General features: G+C 46.5%; 1 protein-coding gene across 2 annotated transcripts in view; it reads right to left on the bottom strand.

Moving 5' to 3' along the window:
- The window catches only part of LOC110502095 (zinc finger protein GLI2), a 116,628-nt gene that overhangs the window by 12,856 nt on the left and 80,637 nt on the right, over positions 1 to 23,135 (bottom strand). For both annotated transcript variants that reach the window (XM_036959175.1, XM_036959176.1), the window contains 4 exons: positions 10,127 to 10,328; positions 9,538 to 9,739; positions 6,651 to 6,761; positions 6,205 to 6,336 (listed from right to left, as the gene is read on the bottom strand). In XM_036959175.1, coding sequence (XP_036815070.1) covers positions 6,205 to 6,336; positions 6,651 to 6,761; positions 9,538 to 9,739; positions 10,127 to 10,328 — 647 coding nt within the window. The remainder of the gene's footprint in view (positions 1 to 6,204; positions 6,337 to 6,650; positions 6,762 to 9,537; positions 9,740 to 10,126; positions 10,329 to 23,135) is intronic.

Genomic DNA, 23,135 nt, shown 5'->3' with positions numbered 1-23,135 from the left:
TCCCTATCAGATGACCTTCCGACACTACTAGCCTGTTCCCTATCAGATGACCTTCTGACACTACTAGTCTGTTCCCTATCAGATAACCTTCTGACACTACTAGTCTGTCCCCTATCAGATGACCTTCTGACACTACTAGTCTGTTCCCTATCAGATGACCTTCTGACACCACCAGTCTGTTCCCTATCAGATGACACTACTAGTCTGTTTCCTGTCAGATGACCTTCTGACACTACTAGTCTGTTCCCTATCAGATGACCTTCCGACACTACTAGCCTGTTCCCTATCAGATGACCTTCTGACACTACTAGTCTGTTCCCTATCAGATAACCTTCTGACACTACTAGTCTGTTCCCTATCAGATGACCTTCTGACACTACTAGTCTGTTCCCTATCAGATGACCTTCTGACACTACTAGCCTGTTCCCTATCAGATGACCTTCTGACACTACTAGTCTGTTCCCTATCAGACGACCTTCTGACACCTACTAGTCTGTTCCCTATCAGATGACCTTCTGACACTACTAGTCTGTTCTCTATCAGATGACCTTCTGACACTACTAGTCTGTTCCCTATCAGATGACCAGCGGGAGAAGTATACATCGCTGCTGCGTGCTTTGAACTGTGAGTTTTCTTGTCGTTTTGAGGATTTCAAAGTGTTGGAAAATGACATGCTGTTGGTTTCCTCTCCTTTCACCTTCAATGTGGATAACACTCCCACTGACCTGCAACTTGAGCTTATCGATCTTCAGTCTGATGCAGTGATTGGATAACTATTCAAAACAATGTCACTGACAAGGTTCTATGCATCTCTCGACGACAAAACTTTCCAAAGATAAAGAGTCATGCTCAGAAGATGTTTGCACTGTTTGGGTCAACCTATGTATGTGAACAGACATTTTCAGTGATGAAATATAACAAGTCAAGGCACAGATTATCTCTTACTGACTCTCACCTCTCAGCAATCCTGCGCATAGCGACATCAGACACTATACCTGACTTCACTGCTCTAGTCAATGCCTATCAGAGACTTCACTCCTCACACTGATTGAATAGTTAAAATGTAATATTGAGCTCTCTCTCTTTCTTGTGTTTTTTGTGCATACCCGTTAACAAGAGTTCTGTCCATGGTGCTGAATGCAGTGTACTTTTCCCTCTGTGTAGTTCATTGCATGTTTAATAATGAAAATACCTATCCTGTGGTGCCTGTTATCCCTAGCCTGACACTGCTCTTATCTCCGCTACAGTTCCGTCCGCTCTGACTCTGGTCCCTCGTCTCGTAAGTCCTGCTTCCCAGCCTTGGACCCCTGCTCTACTGCTTCCTTGGATTCCGCTCCGGACCTGCTTACCCTGCCCCTACTTCCCTTGCCTAAGCCGTAGCCTCAGTTCCTGGTTCCCTGCTACCCGCCAGAGCTCCCCCTGGCCTGCACCCCATTTCCCCCCGGTTTTCAATAAATACCTTGGTTACCTTATCCCTGTCTCCTCGTTTGAGTCTGCACTTGGGTTCACCTGCTCCACCCCACGTAACACTACCATAGTGAAACCATAATATGGGGCTACTCAGGAAGGATTCGTTTGGGTAAATAGAACCTAGAAGCGCTATGTCATAATTGAGTATTTTTTCAAGGTGTGTGATTTCACTGGTGAGAACATTGTATGAAACCTTGGATCTACAGTACAGGGGCATGTGTACAGAAATGTAGATGAAGGTATAAAGTCCTATCAAACTCTTAGCAGCAGACTCTCAGCTATTACATCTACATCTACCGAGATATATAATTAGAATTTACTGTAACAAGAGACTCATTCATAAATACATTATTTTATAACACTGTATTTATACTGTATTGACATATACTGTTAGTATTTTCCTTCCTGGCTGCCTAACCCTTGTTCCAGAGAGTTGTGGTATGTTCTTTGCTTCACATTGTCGATCCACACCCCACGCCCTACAATCTACACCCTACAATCCACACCCCATGCCCTACAATCTACACCCTACAATCCACACCCCACGCCCTACAATCTACACCCTACAATCCACACCCAACGCCCTACAATCTACACCCTACAATCCACACCCCATGCCCTACAATCTACACCCTACAATCCACACCCCACGCCCTACAATCTACACCCTACAATCCACACCCCACGCCCTACAATCTACACCCTACAATCTACGCCCTACAATCCACACCCCACGCCCTACAATCCACACCCTACAATCCACACCCCACGCCCTACAATCTACACCCTAGAATCCACACCCCACGCCCTACAATCTACACCCTATAATCCACACCCCACGTCCTACAATCAACACCCTACAATCCACACCCCACGCCCTACAATCTACACCCTACAATCCACACCCCACGCCCTACAATCTACACCCTATAATCCACACCCCACGCCCTACAATCTACACCCTACAATCCACATCCAACGCCCTACAATCTACACCCTACAATCCACACTCTACAATCTACACCCTACAATCCACACCCCACGCCCTACAATCCACACCCCACGCCCTACAATCTACACCCTACAATCCACACCCCACGCCCTACAATCTACACCCTACAATCCACACCCAACGCCCTACAATCTACACCCTACAATCCACACCCCATGCCCTACAATCTACACCCTACAATCCACACCCCACGCCCTACAATCTACACCCTACAATCCACACCCCACGCCCTACAATCTACACCCTACAATCTACACCCTACAATCCACACCCCACGCCCTACAATCTACACCCTACAATCCACACCCCACACCCTACAATCTACACCCTACAATCCACGCCCTACAATCTACACCCTACAATCCACACCCCACGCCCTACAATCTACACCCTACAATCCACACCCCATGCCCTACAATCTACACCCTACAATCCACACCCCACGCCCTACAATCTACACCCTACAATCTACACCCTACAATCCACACCCTACAATCTACACCCTACAATCCACACCCTACAATCTACACCCTACAATCTACACCCTACAATCCACACCCCATGCCCTACAATCCACACCCCACGCCCTACAATCTACACCCTACAATCCACACCCCATGCCCTACAATCTACACCCTACAATCCACACCCAACGCCCTACAATCTACACCCTACAATCCACACCCCATGCCCTACAATCTACACCCTACAATCCACACCCCACGCCCTACAATCTACACCCTACAATCCACACCCCACGCCCTACAATCTACACCCTACAATCTACGCCCTACAATCTACACCCTATAATCCACACCCCACGCCCTACAATCCACACCCCACGCCCTACAATCTACACCCTACAAACCACACCCCACGCCCTACAATCTACACCCTACAATCCACACCCCACGCCCTACAATCGACACCCTACAATCCACACCCCACGCCCTACAATCTACACCCTACAATCCACACCACACGCCCTACAATCTACACCCTACAATCTACACCCTACAATCTACACCCTACAATCCACACCCCACGCCCTACAATCCACACCCCACGCCCTACAGTCTACACCCTACAATCCACACCCTACAATCTACACCCTACAATCCACACCCAACGCCCTACAATCTACACCCTACAATCCACACCCCATGCCCTACAATCTACACCCTACAATCCACACCCCACGCCCTACAATCTACACCCTACAATCCACACCCCACGCCCTACAATCTACACCCTACAATCTACACCCTACAATCCACACCCCACGCCCTACAATCTACACCCTACAATCCACACCCTACAATCTACACCCTACAATCCACACCCCACGCCCTACAATCTACACCCTACAATCCACACCCCACACCCTACAATCTACACCCTACAATCCACACCCCACACCCTACAATCTACACCCTACAATCCACACCCCATGCCCTACAATCTACACCCTACAATCCACACCCCACACCCTACAATCTACACCCTACAATCCACACCCAACGCCCTACAATCTACACCCTACAATCCACACCCTACAATCCACACCCTACAATCTACACCCTACAATCCACACCCCATGCCCTACAATCCACACCCTACAATCCACACCCCACGCCCTACAATCTACACCCTACAATCCACACCCCACGCCCTACAATCTACACCCTACAATCCACACCCTACAATCCACACCAGCAGGTCCTATTTCTGTTTTCTGATCCCCTCAGCCCCTGACAGAGCAGCATAGTAGGGGGATGGATGCTGGAACTAACTTGGGTTGGTCTGGACTAGCCCTCTGTCAGGACAGAATGGGGCTGAGGGAGGGTTGTTGGGGAGGAGAGGTGAGTGAAAGGGGGGAAGATGGGGTAAAAGGGGTTCTTAGTTTGCTCTCCTCCTTGACTTGCCTTGTCAGGACAGTCTGGGACCGGGGTGCTGAGAGTGGAGGGAGAGGGTGGAAAGGGGGGGAGAAAGGGGCTCCAAGGTGAATCCACTCCTGATCCGTAACACTGGGAGACTCCAGACCATTGCAGGCTCAGCTCAGAGACTCCCAGTCTGGGTACTGGGCTGACACATGCCCCCTGCCACCTGTCTGTCAGGTTGGGGAAACCCAATTGTTAATCACAGCCTATGGGAGTGGAGCCGCAGAGAAGGCTGCGTCGGGAGTTTAGTGGACAAGAAAGGAATAGAACAAAGTTCAAAGGTCAGAGGTTAGAGCCAGGGGTTCGGGGTTACAGCTGCAGGGCCATTAGTGTACCTATGTCTCCTCAGTCACAATCAACAGGCTTCATTAACCCTGCGCGTGTCCACTACAGGAAAGGATCAACAGCTGTGACCCCCAACCCCTGGCTCTGACCCGGCACTGACTGGTTAAATCTTAAACTTGACGCACTGACTCTAACCCTGCACACTTCAAGGATGAGCAGAGGAGGCTGTTTTGAACTTTTTTTTTTTTTTTTAAATGTGAGGTCTTTTGGACTTTTTCCTGTATCTGTATGCCTCTCTCTGTGTGCCTCTCTCTGTGTGACTCTCTGTGTGACTCTCTCTGTGTGACTCTCTCTGTGTGACTCTCTCTGTGTGACTCTCTCTGTGCCTCTCTATGTGTGACTCTCTGTGTGACTCTCTCTGTGTGACTCTCTCTCTCTCTCTCTCTCTCTCTCTCTCTCTCTCAAAAACATGGTTTCCATGTTTGATACCATTCCCTTCACTCCATTCCAGCCATTATCCTCCTCTCACCAGCCTCATCTGACTGGCACCCCATGTCATTGTAATAGAGGAGAATAGTTAATTTGGTGAAGAGTGTTGTCATACTGTCCCTTAGGCTAGATGAAACAGTACTGAGAGTCAGGGCATTATCACTTTTATATTATCATTAAAAACATTATTTTGATGAATTTATTCATACTATTTCATCCTTGCACAAGATATGGTCCTTTCTTGCTAGCTAGCCGACTACGGCTAACTTACAGTCACTTTAAACAGTGCTGCCAGAATAATAGCAAAGTAGCTGCATTTGCGTTTGTTTCTAGTGACATTTATTTGGATATATCCATAACGATGAGCTAATGATGTGCGATTTCACTTGGCATAGAAAATGTGCTCTCCCGTTAGGACACTGTTGTTCGGCGGAGCTAGCCAACAACACAGCTAACACAATCACTTCAAACTGAGGCTGGAAAGACTGCAAACTTGCTGCACTTTGTTTCGTTTTGCCTGTTTTCTACTGACATTTATTTGTATACACTGTATATCCATAAAAATGATGTTGATTCATGATTTCGACTGACTGAGAAAAGCTGCCTGCTCGCCTGTCTGTCTCATCCCGACTCCTGACCCCTACATGTTCATTACTATGGTACAGCTGGAGATCGAATACTGAAACATTGTTTCAATACTGAAACAATGTTGCCAATGATAGAGAGACAGACAGCAAGGTTTATACAAATCTCCACTGTTGAAAACTAAATGTTAGTCTAAAAGAAATGGGAGATAATGTCTAGATGCTTTTTACATTGGAGATCAAGTTCATAAATTGTCTGGCTGGGCTGATGGATTGCCAGGGAGATGGAACAAAGTAAATAGGCATTTCAACGTCATAGCTTTAGCTGGTGGTAACTTGTGGAATAGACACCAGCTGCAATGTGGTTTTAACGAATCAGCATCCAGGATTAGACCCACCTGTTGTATAATTTATAATAACTCACGTGAACGAGCTGGTCCTGAGTGTCGTACTCCTTGGTGCAGCCGTCCCAGTGACAGTTGGTCTCGTAGACAGCCTCTGGCTCCTGCTTCCACTCATCTTTATCCCGCTCCTCACTCAGGTCCAAAACATGCTCCTGTGGACCAGAGGACTCAGTTAGAGAGGGGTTCATGACTGTGTCTGACGTGCATGCACGCACACAGTATGTGTGTGTGTGTTAATTGTGTGTAAATGACAATAGCATATCGCTACCAACTATACTGTACTATTCTGCAATTGCTTATCTGCTTCCTGATGATCTAAGATTGCTTTTGCACAACTCGCTGTAAAGATAAGAAAAAGCAACAACACAGTTCGTCTTATTGATCTAGTGTAAAAGGCCCCGGTATTTTATATTTCTGCATGCCATTTATAAAGATCAATTAAGTCAGGGGTCGTGGGGTCCCATACCTGAGAGCACGGTGATATGGACCGGGGTCCCTCTGCTTCTGTCTTGACCTTGTGCCTCTTGGTGATCATGGGATTGACTGTGCTGCTCACCGCCGGGTCACCACCAGCATTCTGCAGGAGAGAGAAGGAGTTAGGAGTTAGACAGACACAGGCTATACCAGCCTTCTGAAGGACATACTGTAGAGCGAGAGGTAGAGTTCAGATAGAGTGGTCCTTTGTGGCTCAGTTGGTAAGAGTGTCGAGTTCAATTCACACAGGGATTACATACAAAAATGTCTGCCAAGTGGCCAAATAGAAGGAGTCAGAGAGTTACGGTGCTCTGGTGCGAAGAGATGGAGGCAGCGTGAAGAGAACCCAGGGTGGCTCTGGCTGACTGGCTCTGTTCTATGGCAACATGATGATGTGAGGGTTGGTTGGTTCCAGAGACAACCTGAGCCAGCCAAGCACCAGGCTCAGGGCACATAACTCGTATAGCGACCCACCACAGAGAAACAGTTCAGACTGCTTTATGAGAGTCAGCCAGTGGAAATATGAAAAGAAAGAAATTATTACCCACACTGCAACGCTCAGAGCTTTGATCCTCCGGCCAACTCTTAACACGACAGGCAGAAACAGCCTTTTAAAGCCTCAGTCACAGGCTCTGAGAAGGAGACACTCAGTGTGTGTGTGTGTGTGTGTGTGTGTTTAAGCATCGTAAGAAAATATATGAAGGGAGGGTTCGGAGTCAGTGAGGAGGGGTCTCTCTAATCTCCAAATCTCACCCAGCCACTGCACTACACTACAGTACAGTACCGCGCTGACTGTGCTTCTGGGATCTCACTAACACTGACTTCTTTGGCTGGAAACCAGGGGAAATGTGGTTCTGTTCACTGTCAAGCTGAGGGGGAATTCAGCTCTCTCTGCCTGTGTGTGAGTGTGTCTCTGTGTGTGTGTGTGTGTGTGCGTGTGTGTGCGCACATTGGTGTACTAAAATAGACATAGTGATGGAATGTATGGGTGTCTGTGTGTGTCTGAGGGGGAGATGGTAAATGAGGGGGAAGTTTACATTCATAGAGACCATATTGTATACAATATGTTGATAAAGGAGACAGAGACAGATAAAAACAGCTGCTAGTGGGAGGGAGTCATCCTCCAGCTGAAACATCTCTCACCAAAAACACTTGACAGTTTATGAGAATCTTGGGCTGGATTAATTTAGCATGACATAATTTTACCAATAACATAACTTGTACACAATATACATATCATTCATGTTAGAGAGTTCTGGGTGTTCGTTAGGGCATCTTCACTTCATTTCAGTACATCTTGTGTTTTGTGTCATCTGAACATGACCCCAGATTCTGTGAGATGACAGATGTAGACTATTATTATATTACCCCTGTCTGTCTGTTTAGCAGGGATGCAAACATGTCTCCTTTCAGCGAAATTCGCCGTTTTGAGTGGTTGGGGTTGGATCACTATTGGCTGTAAGCGAACGAGCGATGCGCGTTTGGAGCAATACTGGCTGTATCCAAGGCTCAGCCAATCATTTACATAACAACAGAAATCAGCACAACAAGCGACTGAGAGAGAAGAGACAACCATCAGCGCTCTGGGAAGACAGCGACCCGTGTGTTTTGTTAGGCTATTAGTTGGTTGTGTTGTATTTGCCAGTACCCAGTGTTCGCGGGGTCTGACATGCCAATCAACCTGCTATCTGCCAATCACAGGAATGCCTGGAGTGTTCTGAAGCCGGGCATCCTGGTGCTTGGTGGAGTAGGAGGGCGGTTGGGCAGGGAGCGTTGGAAGTTAAGACCAGGTTCAGACATTGTTCTCTCTCTTAGTTCTGGCCTTCACAAGAGAAGGTCACGGTTGGTTCATAGGGTATCCTTTGTTTATTTGGCGTGGGCTACGGCCAAACAGTAGCCTGTGTGAAGTTGGGTTAATAAACCGTACATTCGTAAACTCAATCCTCTGTCTGGACAATTGTTCCTTTATGATCCAGTCATTATTAACTGGTAACGGATACGACTCCTTGTCATTCCTCAAGTTATAACGCGTTAGTTGCTTACTGGACCCTGACATTCTGTGTGAAATGTTAACTAGCTAACGAACTATGAGACATTGCTTGTTAAACAAGTGGATTCAGGGATCAAGTGTAGCTGGAGCTGGGCCTGGTTTAAGCTGGATGCCACTATAGAGGTGAAAGGACCACCACACACTTTCCTGCTTTCTCACTTTTGCTGGGACATTGTAGAACAGATGTCCACAGGCAGAAAGTGTACAATGTAATAATGTGCAGTGTAGCCCAAAGATATTGTTTTTGTTGTGTTGAATTTGACAGTAACATGTATGAGTGAGGGGCAGATTAAAATTTGTTTTACTCAGTGAACGTTATTTTTGCACACATGTAGCCTTGTGCACTTGGTCGATGTCTATAGTGGCCACTATAATAGAGCAAAAATATAATGCCTTTTTGTTTCATTATTTTTCTTATTTTAAGATGTGTTTTCCCCCATGGCAATATATAGATGTGTGTGGTCACAAGCGTTCTATTATAAAGGCCGTCATGGCTAACTGCAATATTACTGTATTGTTCTTTCTCAGGAGTGTCATTTGCAGTGAAGTCTAGGCAACAAAAAACATTGGATTGCTTTTTTTTCCCAGCTGTGAGTTAGGTTCACATTAACCACTTTATTTTACACACAGAGACTGATCATGTAGATCATATTCTTGGTGGTTTAGTTAGTTAAAACCTGCATTCCCCCTAGCAGGGATTTTTCTCTATTATTGCTCTATTATAGTGGCCACTATAGACATCGACCAAGTGGCGTATTTCAGTGCAACAACAAAAAAAGTCACCTTTTTGGGCCCTCAGCAGTTTGCATCCCTGGTTTAGGAGACTCACCTGGTTGGACTCAGAGCTGGAGGTGTTGTGGGTGGTGTTGAGGGCGGAGGCTGCAATGGCGTGGGCATGCTGGCGGGCAGCGAAGGAGGGCGAGGGCTGGATGAGGGGAGGGGTATGGCCGAACGCACTCAGGCCTCTCTGTTGGTTGAACAGATGTTGGTATGCCATGGGGTTGATGGAGTGGGGGAAGGTGAACGAAGGACTGGGAGAGGAAAGGGAAGGACAGTTATTAGCAGATCCACTCCATTTACAACAGCAAGAGACAGACATAACTCCGCTATAGGCCTGGACATAAGGTTGAATGCTGTGGCGATTGAGTGAGCGAGTGAATAGTGTATGTGGATAGATGTATAGATATGTGAAAGTAATAAGTACTTTAACACATAGAGATGAGGAGAGTTAGAATACCGTGTAAGTCTTTGAGTGAGTGTCTGGTGTAATGCCTTGTATTGAGCCCTGTGTGTGTGTGTGTGTGTGTGTGTGTGTGTGTGTGTGTGTGTGTGTGTGTGTGTGTGTGTGTGTGTGTGTGTGTGTGTGTGTGTGTGTGTGTGTGTGTGTGTGTGTGAATGCGTGTGTGTATGTCCTGCACCTGATGCCGCTGACTGACAGGTGTCCGTAGGAGCTGCTGGCTGCAGAGCTGGAGCGTGAGTTGTTGATGTAAGCCACGAGGGAGTTGGGCGAGGTACGGATCATGGTCTGCAGGTCGATGCTGGCGTCTGAGAGAGGGGAGATGGACAGGGCTCGCTTCCTGTTCAGCCTGGGGGTCAGTCTGGGGCTGGAGAACCTGGACACTGCAGAGAATGAACACAATCAATCAAATGTATTTGATAACTGTTTAACTGTTGTCACTAGTCATCGTCTGTTTTTAGATGAAAGCAGCGCAAATATTTTCTCCAGAGGCGTTCTAGTAGAGGTCATTGTGCTGCTAGTCTGGTCTAGACTACAGTACAGTCCCCCCTCAGTCTGTTAATGGTTGTGCTCCAAATGGCACCCTATTCCCTATATAGTGCACTACTTTTTTCCCTTCTTTTTTTATTTTTTGTTGTTGAATTGTACCCCCTTTTCTCCCCAATTTCGTGGTATCCAATTGTTAGTAGCTGTGCCACCCAGAGTCTCTGGTGGCACAGCTAGCACTGCGAAGCAGTGCCCTAGACCACTGCGCCACCCTATAGTGCACTACCTTTGACTGGGCTCTGGCATAGGGCTCTGGTCAAAAGTGGTGCACTGTATAGGGAATAAGGTGCCATTTGGGACACAACCTATCTCTCTCCAGCATCTCTCTCATACAACCCTCCTTCTCCCCTTAAAGTTCACATCCTCTTATGCATAATTAATCACTTGCAATCATTTCTGTAATTACCGTGATAAGAATCTCACCCAGTCAGTTGCATTTCAGCAAGTTAAATGGAGGCAATTTAAACAGATTTATTTGAGAATAGCATTAAAAGAATGAGGCATAGCTACAAAGGGCAGAAGTCAACCTAGAGAGTTGTGGAGGGCTTTTCCTAAGCTGTTTTTAGAGCATGAACATTACAGTAAAATAAAAAAGGTTTTTGACTTTGAACTGCCCATGAACTGTTGTTTTGGTACTTTGTGTTAACTTCAACCCTTTTAGCACTAATTCCCTCAGGTTGTGTTTGATACTAACCCTTATTATATAAGAATGCATGTAGACATACTAAAACCACCTAGTTCTGTGTACGTCAATCTGACCTGAATTGAGCACGTAGTTCACGTTCACTCTTTGGGACATGCAATGGAAAGCCCCTTCTACCCTGCTACATTAAACAGTTCCAGGTAGTCATATACATTTGGAAAGATGTCTTTCAGGGGTATCCAAAAAGTTCCTTTCATTTTTCTTTGTCGGCTTTGGTTTTGACTCCTGTGTTCCAGTGGCAATGGGTGACAGCTACTGTAGGGAGAGATGGAAAGAGACAGAGGAGGTGATAGGGGAATACAGGGTAAGGGTAGAGGGGAGTGGCTAAAGGAATACAGGGTAAGGGTAGAGGGGAGTGGCTAACGGAATACAGGGTAAGGGTAGAGGGGAGTGGCTAACGGAATACAGGGTAAGGGTAGAGGGGAGTGGCTAACGGAATACAGGGTAAGGGTAGAGGGGAGTGGCTAACGGAATACAGGCTAAGGGTAGAGGGGAGTGGCTAATGGAATACAGGGTAAGGGTAGAGGGGAGTGGCTAACGGAATACAGGGTAAGGGTGGAGGGGAGTGGCTAACGGAATACAGGGTAAGGGTAGAGGGGAGTGGCTAACGGAATACAGGGTAAGGGTAGAGGGGAGTGGCTAACGGAATACAGGGTAAGGGTAGAGGGGAGTGGCTAACGGAATACAGGGTAAGGGAGGAGGGGAGTGGCTAACGGAATACAGGGTAAGGATAGAGGGGAGTGGCTAACGGAATACAGGGTAAGGGTAGAGGGGAGTGGCTAACGGAATACAGGGTAAGGGTAGAGGGGAGTGGCTAACGAAATACAGGGTAAGGGTAGAGGGGAGTGGCTAAGGAATACAGGTTAAGGGTAGAGGGGAGTGGCTAACGGAATACAGGGTAAGGGTACGGGGGAGTGGCTAAGGAATACAGGGTAAGGGTAGAGGGGAGTGGCTAACGGAATACAGGGTAAGGGTAGAGCGGAGTGGCTAACGGAATACAGGGTAAGGGTAGAGGGGAGTGGCTAACGGAATACAGGGTAAGGGTAGAGGGGAGTGGCTAACGGAATACAGGGTAAGGGTAGAGGGGAGGGAGTGGCTAACGGAATACAGGGTAAGGGTACGGGAGAGTGGCTAAGGAATACAGGGTAAGGGTAGAGGGGAGTGGCTAACGGAATACAGGGTAAGGGTAGAGGGGAGTGTTGGCCAGCTGCTGTGGGTCAACAGGTGCTGAGCATTAGCTCTGGTGTGAGGGGACAGGACACAGACCAGGGCAGAGGACTGAGGGTAGTACTCGTCTGTAGGGTTATTAGGCCTAACAGGGAGCATCATCAGAGGTTCTGGCAACAGGAAGTTCTTAATAGCTCTCATCCCACCTCGCCAAAACACATGCCCCGTCACACACAGACACGCACACACACCAGCCGCCAACATGTCAAACACACCACTGTCAACCTGCTTTATTGGGTAAATTAGTGATCCTTCCTTCCAGGCCGTATGGCTCCAGAGACCACTATACTATTCCAAACCTACGGCCATAAAAACTGTAGTCTTATACATGGTGTGTGTGTGTGTGTGTGTGTGTGTGTGTGTGTGTGTAAAAACTTAAGTCTTACGTTTTCAAACTATTACGTTGTAAAAGGCATATGTGAATAAAGAGCTGCAGGACTCAGGACTCTGGCTGCTCTATGAAAACTGCTGTAGAGATGTAAGAGATATTTATGAAAGAGTTGGCAAAAACAACAAACGGTCCTTAGGAATGTTCCTCTATGAAGCTAATAAATAAATGTGTCATGTATCATTAGGCGTGTTGAGAAAGAGGGGGGTTTGTCTCAGGGGAGAGGGGGAAGAGAGGGAGTAGAGGGGGGGGAGTGGGGAGAGGGGGAAGAGAGGGAGTATAGGGGGAGGAGTGGGGAGAGGGTTGATACCCGAATACAGTGGTGGGTTTACAGTTCTCTAGAAAAGTTTGAGGTGGATTTACATTGAGCCTAATGGCTCTTTCTCTCTGCCTGGGACTGGGCTGGCCCATTGTGGAGCTGCTTGTGTGTGTGTGTGTGTGTGTGTGTGTGTGTGTGTGTGTGTGTGTGTGTGTGTGTGTGTGTGTGTGTGTGTGTGTGTGTGTGTGTGTGCGTATGTATGTACAGTGGGGCAAAAAACTATTTAGTCAGCCACCAATTGTGCAAGTTCTCCCACTTAAAAAGATGAGAGAGGCCTGTAATTTTCATCATAGGTACACTTCAACTATGACAGACAAAATTAGATTTTTATTTTTTTAAATCACATTGTAGGATTTTTTATGAATTTATTTGCAAATTATGGTGGAAAATAAGTATTTGGTCACCTACAAACAAGCAAGATTTCTGGCTCTCACAGACCTGTAACAACTTCTTTAAGAGGCTCCTCTGTCCTCCACTCATTACCTGTATTAATGGCACCTGTTTGAACTTGTTATCAGTATAAAAGACACCTGTCCACAACCTCAAACAGTCACACTCCAAACTCCACTATGGCCAAGACCAAAGAGCTGTCAAAGGACACCAGAAACAAAATTGTAGACCTGCACCAGGCTGGGAAGACTGAATCTGCAATAGGTAAGCAGCTTGGTTTGAAGAAATCAACTGTGGGAGCAATTATTAGGAAATGGAAGACATACAAGACCACTGATAATCTCCCTCGATCTGGGGCTCCACGCAAGATCTCACCCCGTGGGGTCAAAATGATCACAAGAACGGTGAGCAAAAATCCCAGAACCACACGGGGGGACCTAGTGAATGACCTGCAGAGAGCTGGGACCAAAGTAACAAAGCCTACCATCAGTAACACATTACGCCGCCAGGGACTCAAATCCTGCAGTGCCAGACGTGTCCCCCTGCTTAAGCCAGTACATGTCCAGGCCCGTCTGAAGTTTTCTAGAGAGCATTTGGATGATCCAGAAGAAGATTGGGAGAATGTCATATGGTCAGATGAAACCAAAATATAACTTTTTGGTAAAAACTCAACTCGTCGTGTTTGGAGGACAAAGAATGCTGAGTTGCATCCAAAGAACACCATACATACTGTGAAGCATGGGGGTGGAAACATCATGCTTTGGGGCTGTTTTTCTGCAAAGGGACCAGGACGACTGATCCGTGTAAAGGAAAGAATGAATGGGGCCATGTATCGTGAGATTTTGAGTGAAAACCTCCTTCCATCAGCAAGGGCATTGAAGATGAAACGTGGCTGGGTCTTTCAGCATGACAATGATCCCAAACACACTGCCCGGGCAATGAAGGAGTGGCTTCGCAAGAAGCATTTCAAGGTCCTGCAGTGGCCTAGCCAGTCTCCAGATCTCAACCCCATAGAAAATCTTTTGAGGGAGTTGAAAGTCCGTGTTGCCCAGCAACAGCCCCAAAACATCACTGCTCTAGAGGAGATCTGCATGGAGGAATGGGCCAATAATACCAGCAACAGTGTGTGAAAACCTTGTGAAGACTTACAGAAAACGTTTGACCTCTGTCATTGCCAACAAAGGGTATATAACAAAGTATTGAGATATACTTTTATTTTTGACCAAATACTTATTTTCCACCATAATTTGCAAATAAATTCATAAAAAATCCTACAATGTGATTTTCTGGATTTTTCCCCCTCATTTTGCCTGTCATAGTTGAAGTGTAACTATGATGAAAATGACAGGGCTCTCTTATCTTTTTAAGTGGGAGAACTTGCACAATTGGTGGCTGACTAAATACTTTTTTGCCCCACTGTATGTACAGTATGTGTGTGAATGCGTGTGTGTATGTCCTGCACCTGATGCCGCTGACACATAGAGATGAGGAAAGTTAGAATACCGTGTAAGTCTTTGAGTGAGTGTCTGGTGTAATGCCCTGTGTTGAGCCCTGTGTGTGTGTGTGTGTGTGTGTGTGTGTGTGTGTGCGTGTGTGTGTGTGTGTGTGTGTGTGCGTGCGTGCGTGTGTGTGTGCGTGTGTGTGCGGTGCAGTGGTCCTATTAATCTCTGCTTGCTTCAGAACTGAACCTCAGGGGAGATGCTTATTAATGTGCCACTTAATAAATCAGGAAACAAAACAGGGTACCACTCGCAGCCTGGCAAGGCTGGCGCCTGCCTCACCCCCTTGGCACCTATCCCAAAAGACTGCCTCATACCTCCTACCCTCCAACCCCCATTACCCAGACATGGTCTCAGCCCCTTTCCAAAAGACTGCTTCATACCTACAACCTCCCCTAAACTCCACCCCTATACCCTTGAACAAACTGTAGTCATAACCCCCCAAACCCACCACCACACACTCCTACCCTCAGACAGGATCTCAAACCCTCTCATACCTTATACCTCCAACCCCCAAATCCCCCTCCGTATCCACCCCTAGACAAACTGTAGTCTCTCCCTATGCAATTCAATACAACTTCATTTTCCCATTAAGAGTCCCTAGCTAATGTGTTAGTCAACAGTGTGTGCATGGGAACAGTGTTCACTCCTCTAGCCTGGATCTGGCACACCAAGGATACACTCCTCCCAGGCCCCCGTGTTAGAGACACAGCGTACAAGGTCATTGCTGCGTCTGCTCTGCTAGAGGTCACTCAGGCAACACTCACACGGCGATGGAGTGTTTTATAGGTGGCGGGGCTCTAATTTAGGGATACGCCAGGTTCCGGCAGGGGAGAGTGAGAAACCAGATGTTCTATGAGGTGGGATACGCCGCGCTGGCGGAGAGATATGTCCTGTTCTTTAGGTATAGGACTCTCTCTGTGGGAGCAGAGGAGAGCAGAGCACGGGGAGGGTTGGCTATAATTGGGGGATCTGGGCTCATAATTACAGGCACTTCAGTGCACATTCACCAAAAAACGAAAAGGAGGCAGAGTGATTATTTTAAGCATCTGCCTTGCTGTTTTAATTGAAATGGCTTTGTGGAAAATCGGAAAACTCTAATTGGTAGTTATCCTTTACCCCCCGTCCCTCCCCAACAACCCTAGTACAGCCCTAAACCAAAGCCCCCCAAATAAGAGTTGGCACAGGTTCCACACACAGCACAGCACACAAAGGTAGTCTCCCTTTGTTCAGTGTAACAGTTTGCATGGGACCAGGAGAGCCAGTGGAAACCTGTGGAGGGCCTGGCTTTGTTGGGTCATTAGTTAGGAGTGTTGATTCACTACATCCGCTGCTTTCTGGCTCTGACTCTCTCTCTCTGGTCTCTCTCTCTGGTCTCTCTCTGGTCTCTCTCTCTCTCTTTCTCTGGTCTCTCTCTCTGGTCTCTCTCTCTCTCTTTCTATGGTCTCTCTCTGGTCTCTCTCTCTCTCTTTCTCTGGTCTCTCTCTCTGGTCTCTCTCTGGTCTCTCTCTCTCTCTTTCTCTGGTCTCTCTCTCTGGTCTCTCACTGGTCTCTCTCTCTGATCTCTCATGGTATCTCTCTCTGGTCTCTCTCTCTCTCTTTCTCTGGTCTCTTTCTATGGTCTCTCTCTGGTCTCTCTCTCTCTTTCTCTGGTCTCTCTCTCTGGTCTCTCTCTGGTCTCTCTCTCTCTCTTTCTCTGGTCTCTCTCTCTGGTCTCTCACTGGTCTCTCTCTCTGATCTCTCATGGTCTCTCTCTCTGGTCTCTTTCTATGGTCTCTCACTGGTCTCTCTCTCTCTGGTCTCTCACTGGTCTCTCTCTATCTTGTCTCTCTCTCTCTGGTCTTTCTCTCTCTTTCTCTGGTCTATCTCTCTCTCTCTGGTCTCTCTCTTTCTCTGGTCTCTCTCTCTCTGGTCTCTCTCTCTGGTCTCTCTTTCTTTGGTCTCTCTCTCTCTGGTCTCTCTCTTTCTCTGGTCTCTCTTTCTCTGGTCTATCTGGTCTCTCTCACTGATTATATATTTTTTTGCATGATTTTGGTTTTGATGATTTTTTAAAACATTAAATGCACTATGCATTATGTGGGTTGAATGCTGTTACAACACAGAATAAAACATTTAAGTCCCATGATGGTGTGACGGACCATGTGTGAATAACCATCAGTTATTCACAGTACTTTACTTTAATCAAATATTTCAGTTGTTGTGTATATTACATTTGTGTTACTTGATTACTTGATTATTTCATTCCAAGTCATCATCTCATCGCTATAGAGCTGCTTCCTAAGCTGTTGGACAAAAATCCCAATTTTAGTAGTTCTTCAAAGTAAATAAGGCATACTTTTATGTCTGCTGAATACCAATACCTTGCGAAGCAACTGTTCTGTATCCCCTCTTGATCGCGCATTCTTCGTTCTCTTACATAGTAGGCGTGAAATAAACACAGACTGGACAAGTAGCTGCTGCGCTATGGATTGTGGTCATTGCAGTTAAAAATCATGTTTTCTGCGCTAAACTATGTATAACATTGGCCTGTTGGAAACTACAACTCCCTACTACATTGCACAGTTCGGGCATGATCTGATTTATCTCTAGAGAAACAACAACTCAAAAAACGGAACAAAATGGAATCCAATAAAATGTAACAGACATCAGTCAATTAGTTTTCTAAAAAACTAAAAATAACCAACATTTTGGTTAATCGCTCAGAACTACTCTCTGGACTCTCTTTCTCTAGTATAGTTGCTATACAGTGGTTCCACTACATCCACTGCTCTCTCTCTCTCAGGTGACCCTAGACTGAGGTGAAGCATGCAGGCCCAGGCATTGATCCTGCGATGCGAGTGAGAGGCCCAGCGCGATGCCCAATCGCCTCCCTGAACTACACCCCAGCCTGGGTACCAGCCAGCCAAGAGCCCCAGCCCAGCCACCCCAGCCTGGGTACCAGCCAGCCAAGAGCCCCAGCCCAGCCACCCCAGCTCCGCTCTGCTCTCCTCCGAGTGGTGAGGAATGTTTATTTTCCCTGGTAAATCTCTCTAATACCACCACTGCACATTTTATTAGAAGAGGCTCGCTGCGATGATTCCCCTGTGAGCCCCTAGTGTCGTGCTAAAGCCACATGTCTGCTGGGTGTTCATACAGTAAGTGTTTGTGTATGTAGTCAAACCAGGGGGACAAGACCCCCCCTCCTTCTCTGTCCCTCCCTCACATCCCCTCCCTCATCCCCAGATGTATTTTTCCTCTGACTAGATGGAAGATATTTACATTGGCAGCAGCTGTTGTCATAGGATCTTCAGTTTATTTTCCCGCCAGCAGGTTCCTCTACAGTTAGTTCTCTATGACACCCCCCCCATTATCAAGACTGTGCATCATGTACTGTAATCTGTAGGACTTTTTAAACATGTTTAAAGAACCTAGTCAGTTCTTTCAGATCAGTGCAATAAAGGAGAAGTGAGGAGACAGATTGTTTAGACAACTGAAAAAGCTTATCCTCGTCCCCTCAGTTTGGTGATGTACATGTATGTGTTCTGCTGAGTGCCGCAAGTTTGGCCCACCATCCGGCTGTGTAACAGCATAATATCCCCCCCTGGTTTGGCCCACCATCCGGCTGTGTAACAGCATAATATCCCCCCCTGGTTTGGCCCAATATCATGCTGTGTAACAGCATAATATTCCCCCTTGGTTTGGCCCACCATCAGGCTGTGTAACAGCATAATATTCCCCCTTGGTTTGGCCCACCATCCGGCTGTGTAACAGCATAATATCCCACCCTGGTTTGGCCCACCATCCGGCTGTGTAACAGCATAATATCCCCCCTGGTTTGGCCCACCATCCGGCTGTGTAACAGCATAATATTCCCCCTTGGTTTGGCCCACCATCAGGCTGTGTAACAGCATAATATTCCCCCTTGGTTTGGCCCACTATCACGCTGTGTAACAGCACATTATCCCCCCTTGGTTTGGCCCACCATCCGGCTGTGTAACAGCACATTATCCCCCCTTGGTTTGGCCCACTATGACGCTGTGTAACAGCATAATATCCCCCCTTGGTTTGGCCCACTATGACGCTGTGTAACAGCATAATATTCCCCCTTGGTTTGGCCCACTATGACGCTGTGTAACAGCATAATATTCCCCCTTGGTTTGGCCCACTATGACGCTGTGTAACAGCATAATATTCCCCCTTGGTTTGGCCCACTATGACGCTGTGTAACAGCATAATATTCCCCCTTGGTTTGGCCCACCATCCGGCTGTGTAACAGCATAATATCCCCCCCTGGTTTGGCCCACTATCATGCTGTGTAACAGCATAATATTCCCCCTTGGTTTGGCCCACCATCCGGCTGTGTAACAGCATAATATCCCTCCCCTGGTTTGGCCCACTATCATGCTGTGTAACAGCATAATATTCCCCCTTGGTTTGGCCCACTTTCACGCTGTGTAACAGAATATTATTCCCCCTTGGTTTGGCCCACTATCACGCTGTGTAACAGAATATTGATACGTGATACGCTGTGTGCTGTGTTTGCATTAGGCTGTGTCGTCGAAGCCTGCGGTTAGTTACTGACAGATGTACTGACAGATGTATTTATTTGCATGTTCATCCACCCAGGGGCCCATCTCTTCCCCTTTATCTATCAGAGATCACTCATAACATAACATGTCACGTGCAATATATTTACTTTAGGTTTACAAGGGGCTTTAGGGAACAAGGCCCAACTGGCCTCTGCCTGGTCTGCTGGAAGTGTCTGCTACTAGAGGGGGTAATTGGTCTTTGTTGGTTTAGCGGAGACTGTTCTTTCAGCCTGTGTGTCGGCCTGCCCGTCACATGAACGTGTCAGAGCACACATTGGCATGGACACGCATTTGGCACGGCAGTGAAGAAGAGAGTTTCGGCACGGCCCACACTATCCGGCCGAGCGACGGCAGGCTGGATCTGCCTGTGTTTGTTTTGTAGGCCTGTCAAAGCAGACTGCATGTAGACTACATGGCACCCATGTCTCAGTCAGTCACACAGTAGGTGGAGGAGAGGAGCAGAAAGCTACTGTCTGCGTCCCAAATGGCTCCCCAATACTGTATAGTGCACTACTTTTGACCAGGGCTCATAATGTGTTCTCAGAGAAAGCATTTCTACTTACTTAGCTACTCCCCTTCAACCTTAACAAAGGGACCCAAAAATGTTAAAGGATGCTCACACAAATTATTGTTCAGATTATTGACTGTTCTCATCAATTGTTTTACACAGTATACAATTGTCAACGTACAGAATACAGTACCATGCATGGAGACAGGGTTGCATGGTCTTTCCTGAGCAGTTAGCTCTGGTAGACTGAACTGGACAGCATCAGGGTGACATGTTTAGTGTAATTTAACCATGTTCCTGAGAAAAAGAGAGTGTCTGGTTTATAGATCTGCTTAATGGCAAGCTGTACAATTGACAGTAAATCCATACATTTAGCCCTATGGAGATACGAGGATACCAGACTGTCTTAAACCTTTACTCTCCTCACTGACACGGCCGAATTTTACATAAACACATTTCTCTCTTTTGTTAACGAATCAAAATCAAATCAAATCAAATGTATTCATATAGCCCTTCGTACATCAGCTGATATCTCAAAGTGCTGTACAGAACCCAGCCTAAAACCCCAAAGAGCAAGTAACGCAGGTGTAGAAGCAACGATCACTATTTTATAGTTCAACCTTTAACCTCTAAGCCCACTCTCTCATGTCTGCAGTACTAATAGGAATAACTGGGAGGGAAAATAACCAGCCATAATTTAACTTTGGGTTCACTGAGGACTCTGCCCTTGTGGTAGGTCCAATGAGTTTATTAGAGCATAAACTGATTTTGAAATATGCATATACATTTTATTTTATCAGAGCAAAGCTTCCAAAACAAACGTTGGGGTCTAGATGCATATGTATCGCCCTCTCTGCTGTTAAATGAGTCTCTTTATTCGCCAGGCTGTCTGCTGAGCCCCTGAGCCATTAGATGGCTGGCTGGGTCAATACAGAGGCTGTGTGTGTGGGGCAGCTAGCCTCGCTAACCGCACTAACAGAGAGCCACAGGTCCGAGAGTGCCCGGACGTTGACCACATCAAACCCAGCGTGGAGAAGGAGAAGGCCCAGTGCTGTGTTGTGTGAGTCGGTGTCTGTGGGTGTCTGAGCAAACAGCCTCCCCAAACAACTGTGGGCAGCCAGCAGCAGTGGCGGTCACAACGGGAGAGAGAAGTGGATGGAGGAATGGAGGGGGAAGGCAACAACATCTATGCCCCAAACTAGCCGCCCGTTCTCCACCCTCCCTCCCTCTTCATGTTTGATTATGTGATTTAGGGGTAATTTAAGGTTCATTTCAACGGCGGTCCTGTTTTCCTAGCGCGTGCGTGTGAGGATTGATGCGTAAGCGTCACGCAGGGTGGACCGGGAGTGTGACAGATGAGGTGGAAACACTGTTAGATGGCTCGCTCTCGCTCATTTTCCTTGGGTGGGTTGAGACAGGATGAAAGTGATATGGATACTACACCGGGAGTCTGTGCCTGGCAGGCAGCGACTGCATTTCTTTGATTGTCGAAAGGCATCGAAAGGCTTACTTTCATGGACAGTTTAGTTTAGTTTTCCACTCAGGACTATATTGCCCTTTCATACAGCTTACTGGAAGGTTCCTGGGTTCATTTAACTTAAGTTGAATCCAAAAGTCTTGGTCCAGGGACTTGCAGCAATGTTAGGCCGTACTTACTATCACTCTGCTCATACAGATATAGGATATTAATTTGAGTCAGTTTGCTACAGCAGGAAAATAAACAGGAAATGTGAATTATTATGTGAATTAATAGACATTTTTGTAGGGGTTGATACATTTTTGTGTAGGGGAAAATCAAGTCTGAAATGTCAAAGTGAAAATTACAAACTTCAGAAGCCTTTTTAAACCTCAAATACACTATACGTTTTAAATTGAAGGAAAGTTCTCCTGCAACAGGGTGATCAAATTAAGATCCTACATCTGTAGTTCTGGGTCCTATAACAATGCAATAACAGGCGAGTGAAACAGACTGGCAGCAAGGCTTTGGTCCCTCACCATATGTCTGACTTCTGTGAAAAGCAGGGTTGTTCTCTTCTGTCACACTGTCACTGAATGACCCCTGCCTGTATCTAGTCTCTGTCTTTGCCATTAGCTGTAGAGAGCAGAGCAGGAACCACAGATTTACAGTATACCTGCCATAACACTGACTGAGAAAGAGAAGAGACAGATATAGAAGCTCTGGCATCTGCTGCTGCCTGCAATATAGTACATCCACTGCCCCCCCCCCCCCCCCTCTCTCTCTCTCCATGGTTGCCCTTTTAAGGTTACTGCTATGAATTTACAGGATGTTACTGATAACAGTGTAACACACCTAAAACACCATATGACTGGCTGTGTGAATAAGAAGCCTGTGCTGGGAGAACAGTAGGGGTTTTTACGAGTCCCCAGCCTCAGGCCTTTCTGTGTTTATATAAGACCCCACGACTCTCACTTTGATGTGGGGAAGTCTTACACACAGAAAACCACAAGAAGAAAAGGCATCTATGAAAAGCACAGCACCACATCCACATACCTGGAGATCAGCACAAAGGGCGACAAGGCTGTTAGTATTTAGTAGTGTGGTATATGGATAACTAAGCTGTTAGTATTTAGTAGTGTGGTATATGGATAACTAAGCTGTTAGTATTTAGTAGTGTGGTATATGGATAACTAAGCTGTTAGTATTTAGTAGTGTGGTATATGGATAACTAAGCTGTTAGTATTTAGTAGTGTGGTATATGGATAACTAAGCTGTTAGTATTTAGTAGTGTGGTATATGGATAACTAAGCTGTTAGTATTTAGTAGTGTGGTATATGGATAACTAAGCTGTTAGTATTTAGTAGTGTGGTATATGGATAACTAAGCTGTTAGTATTTAGTAGTGTGGTATATGGATAACTAAGCTGTTAGTATTTAGTAGTGTGGTATATGGATAACTAAGCTGTTAGTATTTAGTAGTGTGGTATATGGATAACTAAGCTGTTAGTATTTAGTAGTGTGGTATATGGATAACTAAGCTGTTAGTATTTAGTAGTGTGGTATATGGATAACTAAGCTGTTAGT

Source organism: Oncorhynchus mykiss, chromosome 22 (assembly GCF_013265735.2).
Source record: "Oncorhynchus mykiss isolate Arlee chromosome 22, USDA_OmykA_1.1, whole genome shotgun sequence".
Classification (NCBI taxonomy): Eukaryota; Metazoa; Chordata; class Actinopteri; order Salmoniformes; family Salmonidae; genus Oncorhynchus; species Oncorhynchus mykiss.
This window is presented reverse-complemented; position numbering and strand designations above follow the sequence as displayed.